Raw genomic sequence first — 11,100 nt, 5'->3', positions numbered from 1 at the left:
GATCCATATAGACTAAAATCTGAAGAAAATGTGTAATAGTGATTATTAACAGTAGAAAAATGTTTGTAAGAATAAAATTGTTTCACATTAAATTTACTGAAAGCCACCAAATAATGATAATGAATTCAAAGTTTTAGCTGGATGGCACGGCCAAGAATTCTGGGGGCACTGCTAGAAAACGGTCCAGTGTCTGGATGCCTTAGGTTGATCCTTCCTTGTCCATGGTAGATTTTTCTTGCTGTTAAAGGCCCTCTCTCTGAAGACTAGAATTGGAATAATGTAACAAAAGTTGGTGTTAATAAAAAAATAATGAAACTAATGGAAACTCCCTGGGAAAAAACAAGTATGGAGAAAATTGAGTCTTCCATAAAATCCATTTAGATTTATTTTTTGATTATTGATGAATGATATTGGTGATCATGAGAAAAGATTTAAGAAAATTGATAAAGAAGAAAAACTTAGGTGAAATTTAGAAGTTGACAAACTGTAATAAAAGACCAGCATGGAGAAGAAAATATGCTGATCAGGTGGTTGTTTTACAGACTTTGATAGCTTCCTGAAGGCAAAGTAAACGAATTTAGGAACCCTGGTGCTCTCCTGTCACTTAGAGGATGGCAATAAAGATGGAAATCATATTGAATCAAGCATTCAGGATAGGGACACAAAGGAAACTGGTGAACTGCCTACTTTCCTCAGTAGGCTTGTCAGACTATGATTTTTCGGATATTATAGTAACGGACCACCTTTTTTAAAATAAGGAGTTACGCTTTTCGCCAAGATGGCGCCGAAAGCGAAGAAGGAAGCTCCCGCCCCTCCCAAAGCCGAAGCCAAAGCGAAGGCCTTGAAAGCTAAGAAGGCAGTGCTGAAAGGCGTCCATAGCCACAAGAAGAAGATCCGCACGTCACCCACTTTCCGGCGGCCCAAGACCCTGCGGCTCCGGAGGCAGCCCAAATACCCTCGAAAGAGCGCACCCAGGAGGAACAAGCTTGACCACTATGCCATCATCAAATTCCCCCTGAGCACCGAGTCAGCCGTGAAGAAGACAGAGGACAGCAACATACTCGTGTTCATTGTGGACGTCAAGGCTAACAAGCACCAGATCAAACAGGCCGTGAAGAAACTCTATGACACTGATGTGGCCAAAGTCAACACCCTGATAAGGCCTGATGGAGAGAAGAAGGTATATGTTTGACTGGCTCCTGATTATGATGCTCTGGATGTTGCCAACAAGATTGGGATCATCTAAACTGAGTCCAGCTGGCTAATTCTAAATACACACTTTTTCACCATAAAAATAAATAAATAAATAAATAAATAAATAAATAAATAAATAAATAAATAAATAAAATAAGGAGTTATACAATATTGTAAGAATTGAAGAAAAGACATGGTGGTATTATGCCATTTATAAAATAAGAATAGAGGAAGGAGAGGAAAAATTTTTAAAGGGTCAGAGAGATTGGAATTCTGTAGAAATATAAGTTTGATGTAACAGGTATTAGGAAATAACTTCTAATTCTTACTTCTGTACCAAGCTGAAATAGGATCAAACTGAAATACACTCATCCTGTTTAGCAATCCTGTAACCACAAGGCTCTATGACTCCAATCTTAAGGAAGAAAACTTTGAGCTGAAAAAGAAATGATTTTATCATAAAGTTAACTTTTAGTTCTTATAAAATTTGCTGTTAGCTCACTTTAATTCTTTTGTTTCTATAGACTTATGCAACCAAGAAAGACTTAAAGTTACGTAATTAATAATCAAAGTTTCTAAGTAAATTGTTTTTCATATAAATAAAGCCTGCAAGACACACAGGTTGTCAGAACAGTTTAAGCCATCTCTAGATGTGCTTCAGCTCTGTCCATATCTCATGAAAAGAAACTGCATGATGTGTCATGACTGACTCTTCCCTCATAGCTCCTGCATCCACCCTTCTTCAAGCCCTTCCCTCATCCTATTTAGTATTCTGTTAGCTGGATTATTTAGATAGGACTCCAAAATCTGTGTGCTTAGGTTAAACAGAGAAATAGGTAGCCTACCATAAATGAAACCTGTGTTTATATGTTGTATATGAAGGCAAGGAAAAATGAAAATAAGTTTAGACTTATTATGTAATAATATCTCAAATTGTGAAGAAATCCATAGAACCCTTTAACAACACTTTTGTATTCTGTAAATGCGGAATTATATTAGAAAATGATGTCATGGCATTTGAAAACCTGAAGTAAAGTAGTGATCTTAAAGAGGAATGATAAAGTGGCCACATTTCATTGCAAAATAATGAACAATATAATCAAAGGAGTAGCCAAAAGAGTAGAATACACAAACTACTATGTATAGTGTTCATACACTTAAAATAAATAATAACTAATTCTACTGAATTTTCACTTGCCTTATGGGTTTGACATATTCTGTGCTGAACAAGTAGAAATCTGACTTGTACTGTGACAATAAGATTGTGACATTTTCAGTGGTTTGAATGTGTCCTACAAAATATATTTATCAGAAATGCATCTCCAATATAATAGTGTTAAGAATTGAGTTGTTTAGGGGATAATTAAATCATCAAAGTATACCCCTTATAAAGTGGGATTAATTTGTAAAAGACGAATTCATCCTCTTTTCTTTATTCTATCATGTGAGGATATCTATAAGGTATACTATATGAGAAGCAGGTCTTCATTAGACTCCAGTTTAGTTGGCATGTGTATCTTTGCTATCGCAGGCTCCAAAATTGCGTTGTATGAAATAAATTTCATTTATTAATGTTACCTATTCTATTTTATTATATTTTATTAAAGCTCAGTAATGTATATTGCCTCAATTAATTCTCATGAGTCATCTTATTCAGGATAACTTGAAGGAAAGAGAGGCAATGTCTTTTATATGAAGAACATTAATGATTTGAATTTTTTTGTACATTTAATCTATTTCCTAACCTTCCTCAATGTACCTTAGGCTCTTTTTAAATTAGAGTTACTGTATTGTGGAAAATAAGACTTTTGATTTATTACTCCACTCAAACTCTAAACTGATACTCATTCTAAGAGAACTAACATATCAAAATGTGGTTTTATGTGCCCAAATGACATTTTCATTTTACCTCAAAATTTGACATCAGGGTGGGTACCGTAGTTACACAGACTGACCCTGTGTGTCTTTCTTAGAAGGTTTAATCAGAATAGACACTGTATCTAGTAGCATTCCCAAGTTGCTTTCATGCCCTGTAGAGGAGAGATTTAAATAGATGAAAAAGTCAAATGGAAGCCAATTTACCTGTCTATATTTATTAAAACAGAGGACAAATATCAGTACTCTGTCTCTGGATACAATGCAGACACTAATGCTATCATAAAGGGATGTTGATTCTCACCACATCTCCATTCAACACACCTATTTGTCCTGGGCAGAAAGAGAATGGATCTCAGAGACTGACAATAGTTTATAATAAACAAAACCAGATGGTAACTTCAACTCCAGCTGCTGTACCAGATGTGGTGTAATTGCTTGAGCAAATTAACATATCATTTATATTAGTATGTGACTTTTGATGTGACAATGTTTTTTCCCCTCAGTATTTACAAATGATGCCTAACAAAAATATATTGTTTTGAGCTCTCAAAGCAACATTTATTATCCTTTCTTAAGGATATGTGAACTCTTAAACTTGGCTATTATTTAATTTGCAGAAGCCTTGCTCTACATTCTTCTCATAAGATATCAATATGAACCATTACATAGGTAATATTATGCCGACCAGACTCATTAAACAGAAATTAAGAACTCCTTTACATTTCCTTAAACATGTGAGTTTCAAAACACACTTAACAAAAATTCAGAGATTGTACAGCTCTGTAATTTCTAGGACCAAACTGTTGTGTATGTGTGTGTGTTGGGGAGGGTGTCAAGTATCTCTTCCCAGGGAGAGGGGAAATAATTTCATTGTATGTCTCCTAAAACTAAATAATGTCTGCACCGTTTTTGATTTGTTGTGGCATGGGGAGTTTATCCTCATTTGCCATTCTACTTCAAGTTTAGAATAAAACCCATGCTAACTGTTTCTATAATAACGTCAGGCTTCTTCTAGTTAGAGGAAAAAACCAATATAATAATAATAATAATAATTTTATAATTATATTATTATTATTGTATATGAATTTATTATTGGTTCATACTCTAGGTCCTGGGTAGTCCAACAATGGCTGTTTGAATGCTGTGGAGGTGGAATATCTTGAATTTGTTTGGTCAAAGAAGCTAGATCTCCCAACTTTCAAAATCTATAGTTAAAAGCCTAGCAATCACTAAAGAGACATTGACATTGTTACCACCCTGACAAGTGGGAAAAACCTGGATTTCAATGTCATCTGACTATCTTAGCATCAGGTTAGAAGGAAAACAGAAATGTGTGGACCCTGCTGTGGCCTCTGAATTATCATCCCTAGGAAAAGGCTGTATCTATCATGTTTGAAGGTTTCATGCACTTGATGAGCAGGTCGTTCTTACTGAATTTATCCTCTCTTAAAGCAACAAATATGACACAACTAGGTGATTCCTACTTCAATCAAATTAACCCCCATTAACTTTCAACATTCATATTAACTACTCTGGAAGCTCATAGGAAAGAACAGAATCATATTTGTTTTACTATTTCAGGAAGAATCATAAATGCTTAGAGGTACTGTTACATGTGGATTTTTCAATTTTTTTGTAGCCAAGTCCTGCAGTTTTATTCATATAACTATTTTCTTCTTAGAAATCAAATTTTGGTGTAAGACTGGATTTCATAAGGCATTAAACATGTAAACATGATTCCCCAATTGAAAATTGTAAGCATTAGGTCTATTACAGTACTAAATAGAATGTTATATATGAAACAGAGCTCAAGCTGTCTCTGAAGCTACCAGTAAATTATACAAGGAAATGGTCAGAATCCCTGCTACCCAATGTCTGTTCCATCATTTCAACTCTTCCAGTCCAACCCATCAAAATTGATGTCAGTACTTTTAACTCTTTTGTTCATATTCTATTTTTATAAGATGTATTTCTATGAGGAATGGAAATACTGAAATAGAATGATGTTGTTCTTATTATATTTCTTAATCTTATAGCAGTAACAGCCAGTGTTTCATTATTACATATTTTTATAGGTATGAATACTTTATGTGTTTTATGTAAGGTTCAAATATATTTATTCTCTGTCTGGTTACTAAATATTTCACCATAAGTTATATCTAATGAGACAAATTTTTTTATATCTCTCAATGTGTTCATGTGTTTGTTTTTTTGGATCAGATTATATGTAACGGAAATATATAACATCAACCATGTATTCTATAAATAAGTATTACTTAGTTCTTGTCTATCATCTTTTTCTCAATATGAATGAATTTGGTTAGACAGTATTTTGTTGAGAATATTATATTTATTTTCACTAATACTATGTATTAGTGAATTTATTTCTTTTGGGTAACCATGTCTAGTTAGTTGTCACTTCTTTCATCAAGACTCTAAATTCTAATGGCTATATAACCTTATAAAAGAGCACCATGGACTCACTACCAAGTATTCAAATATGTGAGCCTCTGGGGACATTTTTAATTTAAAAGCAAAACAAAAATAAATATTTTAAATTATTAGCAAAAAGAAAGAAAATCTAGCCACAGCTGTACTTAATAAATAGCATGCCAAATATTTAAGGAAGCAATATCTGTCATATAAAATATCTTCAAAACGGAAGAATCATTTTAGCTTTTCTGTAGGTTTTTTTTATATCTCTAATGTTAGAAGTAAAAATTCCTATTTATGTTCTTTTATTATTTCTCATTAACTAATTTTTCATGCTTAATTGAAGTAACATTTTTAGTTTGATTGATCATTTTGAAGAATCAATAATTTGCTTCATATTTGTTTTTTTTCTATTTTCTATTTAATTCTGTATTTACCATTTTTCTGTGCTTTCTTTCATGATTTGTCTGACGTTTTAAAAGTATTCACTTACTGATAGCTGAGTACTATTCCATAGTGTATATGTACCACAGTTTCTTTATCCATACTTCAACTGAGGGACACTTAGGCTATTTGCATGTTCTGGCTATTATGAATAAGTCTGCTATGAACATGGTTGAGCAAATTTTTTTGTTGTGTGCTGGAGCATCTTCTGGGTATATTCCAAGGAGTGGAATAGCTGTGTCTTGAGGAAGCCCTATTCCCATTTTTCTGAGATAGCACCAGATAGATTTCCAAAGTGGCTGTACTAGTTTGCATTCCCACCAGAATTAAGGAGTGTTCCTCTCTCCCCACATCCTCACCAGCATGTGGTGTCGCTTCAATTTTTTATCTTAGCCATTCTGATGGGTGTAAGATGGAATCTCAGAGTTGTTTTGATTTGCATTTCCCTGATGACTAAGGAGGTTGAGCATTTCTTTATGTGTTTCTCAGCCATTTGATATTCCTCTGTTGAGACTTCTCTGTTTAGGTTACAAGCCCCATTTCTCAATTGGGTTATTTGGTTTGGTGGTGTTTACTGAGTTAACCCAGAAGCAGAAAGACTCAAATGGTATATGCTCACTTATATCTGCATACTAGCCCAAGGGGCATGTCCCACAAAAGCCTTCACTTACCAGGAAACTGGGACAGAAGGGAGGACATCCTATTGGGACTCTAAATGAGAGAAGCATGGGAGAATAGCAAAGTAGAAGGATCCAGAGGGTCCTAGAAACCTACAAGTAGAACATTATGATAGGCAGATTTGGGCCCAGGGATCCCGCTCCAACTAAGGCACCAGCCAAGGACAATACAGGCGGTAAACTTTAAACCCCTACCCAGATCTAACCAATGGTCAGAACATCTCCACAGTTGAGTGGAGAGTGGGATATGACTGTCTCACATACTCTGGTGCCTCACATTTGACCATGTCCCCTGGAGCGGGAGACCTGGTGGCACTCAGAGGAAGGACAGCAGGTTGCCAAGAAGAGACTTGATACCCTATGAGCATATACAGGAGGAGGTAATCCCCCTCAGGAACTTTCATTGGGGAGGGGAATAATGGGAAAATGGGAGGGAGAAAAGAATGGGAGGATACAAGGGATGGGATAAACTTTGAGATGTAACAAGAATAAATTAATAAAAAATTTAAAAAAAATAAGTTATGGAAATATGTCCCCTGGATAGCACTCATTGCCGAAATCACATTGCTGAAATGAGTCGTGTGTGTGTGTCTGTGGTTGTTGTTGTTGTTGTTTGTATTTATTTTTGTTTTTTTGTTTGTTTGTTTGTTTTTGAGAAACACCTTATATACCTTCTTAATTTGTTTTCCTCTTCTTTACCTAGGTACAGCTTCATATTTTTGTACGGATAAATTTATCTGAATACTTTTAATACTGTATTCCCATGCATACTCCTTGTTGTATTAGATTACCAGAATGTGTTATAAGTCCAAGTGGCGCAAAGTTCCTCTGATGGTCAATATAAAGAGATTTATTCTACATGTAGAAAATTCACAGACACTTCAGAATATGTAAACCTCTACTTTAATTGTCCTTACCATCTAATTTTTTTGGTTCAGTTTTCCTGTTGAGTCTCACATCTATTTGCTGAGTCTTTACCATAATGTCTTAGTGTCTTCTATTTTTATTTCTATGTACTCTCAGACATCATTTTAGAAGTGATAAGTCCCTGTGAGTTTAATTTGTATCATTTGCTAAAACAGGTTAGAAATATCCAATACAAATTTATCTTTTGTTAGTTGAGGTCTTATTCTATCTGTGGCCTTCAAGAATGGGTTTCATCCTCTCTCAGACATCAATGTAAGTTATATTTATAAAATTCTACTAATAATCCAAAGATTTATTAAGCATATAGAGAAGTTATATTTGATAGCAAGATTACAATTGAAGTAATCTGAACTACACCTGGAATTTGATAGAAAAGCATCACGCTGTGGCTTGTAAAGTAGATGGGTTTTTCAACTTACACACTTAGTTTCTCAAATTACCATGCTCAGATTGTGGTTATTTTATAAGTCTTTTATAACTACATTTAAAGATTTGCAAACTGTAATTATTGGATTCAATAATTTCTTATAACTTAAGTTGTCCTTGTTATTAACCTCAAAGTCCCTAGGTAAGTTTCTTTATCTACAAATACGGATAGTAGTATGTATAAGTGTTCAGATTTTATTGGCAACTGCTGGAAGTACATATGGGAAATTAGCCTTCAATAGATGTCTGATATATATTTATACATTTTTCCATTTGAACAGTAAATTTATCAGAATTTGTTAACAACAGCCACAATATGTGATCTGATTAATTGGGGAATGGAATCTTTTAGACAAGCTGGAGATCTGTGACTGGGTAGGCTCCTCGGGGGATGGGATGTTGACTCTAGATGGGACTGCTAACTGCAGGGAGCAAGGAGACTAACAAGACCTCCTTCTATCAAGGCAGGACTTCTAGTGGAGGGATGGGGACACCAACACACTAACAAACTCTTCAACCCAAAACTTGCCCTGCCTACAAGATATGCAGGGATACAGATTGAGCAGAGATGGAGGGAATATCCAACCAATGACTGATTTAACGTGAGACCTTCCCGATAGGAAAGAGCCAGTCCCTGACACTAATAATGATATTTTGCTGTGCTTGCAGACAGGAGCCTAGCATAGCTGTCCTCTGAGAGGACCTACCCAACAGTGGATCAAAAGAGATTCTGAGACCCACATCCAAACATTAGGAGGAACTTTGGAAATCTTTTGGAAAAGTGTATGGGGAGAGGCATAGAAGGTAGCGAAGGGATAGTTCCCCAAGAAAACTAACAAAGGCAATTAATCTAGGCCTATAGAGGCTTAGAAAGGCTGAATCACCAATCAAAGAGTATGCACGGACTGGACCTATGCCCCGACAGATATAACTGATGGATTAGCTTAGTCTTCATAAGAATCTCCTAGCAAGTGCAACAGTGTTGTCTCTGACTTGGACTCTATTGCCTGATTTTGGATCACTTTCTCATAACTGACTTGCCTTCAGTGGAAGAGGATGTGCTTACACCTGATGTGATTTGATGTGCCTGGGTGGTTTTGTATAGGATGGCTCTCTATTTTGAGGAGAAGGGGAGGGAGGAGAGAGTGTGTTGTCAGGCAGGACCAGGTAGAGAGGATGGAGGAGGACACGATTAGGATGTGAAATCTATAAATTTTTAAAAGAGAGCCATAATATATATTACAAAAGTGAAGATTACATTAGAAGAATTATAGAGCTCTTCAGTAATCATTAGTTTGTTAATTTAAAAAGTAAGCATTAAAGAAGAGACACAAAACAAGAAAACAAGTAGTCAATATTTAAGGACTATCAAAAGATCTTGGAAAAGTGAAATCAGGATTTCTGAGAATTCTTGTGAATATTCTACATCATGATTTAGTACATAATTTCCATAACATTTAACTTGTATGTTAGTAAATGTGGTAACCCCAATAAGAAGCAGTGAATAACTTTTCTCTGATGGCAAATGTTAGATATTTCAAATTTGTTTTTCATTATAAATGATATATTAATAAATGTATAATTCATTATTATCATAGACAATAAAGTATGAAAACATTATAAATTTTAATAATATGTAAAAATACCTGCTTGCTCTAATTATAATAATGTTCTTTTCAGTTTCAATAACACAAAATACATGTTATTTATTTATTGTTTTTTGAAACAGGCGTTTTCTGTGTTATGCAGAATGAAATATATGCTAAACAAGAAATTGTTCATAATTAGAAAGAACATAAAAATATTTACATTTGATTACTAAATGAAATGTTAAAATATGCAACATATTGTACTTTGATAGTTGTAATACTCATTTCATTACAAATGTTTAAGGCTGAATATTTTACTTTTCACTGATATTTTTTGAAAGATTAATGGTATAAGCTTATATATCTTCAAGTTAATCATTAAAGTACCTCATTATTCAAATACTTTTGACTCTGATGAAATTGTGTGAATATTTTATCTTATTGCAATTATTCTTGATTCAACATTAATTCCAATATTATTTTTACTAATTCATATTTTAGATAAGTTATTTTATTTTATTACAGCATATACCATAACAGTATATACGACTTCTCTTCACGTCTCATCTGCTAAAATATGGAGGCCATGCCATAGAGAAAATAATTAAATACTGGAAAACACCAAAAATATCATTGAATACTATTTTAAAGTGAATATTCAGGTCCCCTAACAAGGTTTTACATGTCATAATTACATGTCGTAATTGACAATTTATGAATGAACTTCTCATTAATACTTGCTTTACCTTGAAATTCCACTCATAAGAATTATATAAAATATATTATGCACATATATTTATTTTAGCTCACAAATGATTCATTTCTCACAGTATATAAGGCAACATAAACCTATTTATAATGTAAAAATAGGTATACGTAACTTTAACTGATTGTTTGTGCTTCTCATCTATGTGGTCTCAAGTTCCTGAACAACAAAAATATCACACTGAATCAGAAAGTCCTGGTTGCTTTTTGTTGCCTTACTTTGATGTCAGTCTATTCCTTAGTTTCAATAACAATTTTGGATAGTTTGAAACCTTTGATGTTTACAGGACACTTAAATTGTTTTTCTCACTTGTGGGGATTTCTTGGATTTAGTATTTAAAAGTGTATGCTTATCATTAGATAAACGGCTTTATCTATTAATTAGTTAATAGAAAATACACTTACCATTAACAATGAAGGACCCAGAGGGGTCAGGAGCTCTACAAAGAGACCATCAAGGCAGGTAGACCTGGACCCAGGGGGCCCTGGACAAACTGATGCGCCAACCAAGTATAATGCATGCAGAGAACCTACACTCCCTGTTCAGATGTAGATGATGGACAGATCATTCTCCATGTGTGTTGGAGGGTATTGGAGTGGAGACTACCTCTAATAAGAACTCTGTTGCCCTCAATTTGATCACTTCTATTTGGCAACATTGCCTTGCAGGCACACAGAGGGAGGGGAGGCAGGCTGTCCTGATGAGACCTGATAGACCATAATCAGAGAGTGAGAAAAGAGGTCCCATTCTGTAAGAGATCTAAGGG

The 11,100-nt window shown here is 34.5% G+C and overlaps 1 protein-coding gene across 1 annotated transcript; it reads left to right on the top strand.

Moving 5' to 3' along the window:
- The first annotated feature begins 772 nt into the window (after positions 1-772).
- Positions 773-1,279, top strand: LOC127184966 (60S ribosomal protein L23a-like). Its single transcript, XM_051141447.1, has one exon. The coding sequence runs from the start codon at positions 779-781 to the stop codon at positions 1,190-1,192; it is 414 nt and encodes a 137-aa protein (XP_050997404.1). The 5' UTR covers positions 773-778; the 3' UTR covers positions 1,193-1,279.
- The last annotated feature ends 9,821 nt before the right edge of the window (positions 1,280-11,100 follow it).

This window comes from Acomys russatus, chromosome X, assembly GCF_903995435.1.
Source record: "Acomys russatus chromosome X, mAcoRus1.1, whole genome shotgun sequence".
Classification (NCBI taxonomy): Eukaryota; Metazoa; Chordata; class Mammalia; order Rodentia; family Muridae; genus Acomys; species Acomys russatus.
Note: the sequence above shows the minus strand (reverse complement) of the source record. Positions and strands in the feature narration are given on the sequence as shown.

Excerpts from the sequence above, each read along its gene's own strand:
- LOC127184966 (XM_051141447.1), top strand. The coding sequence starts at position 779 with ATGGCGCCGAAAGCGAAGAAGGAAGCTCCCGCCCCTCCCAAAGCCGAA.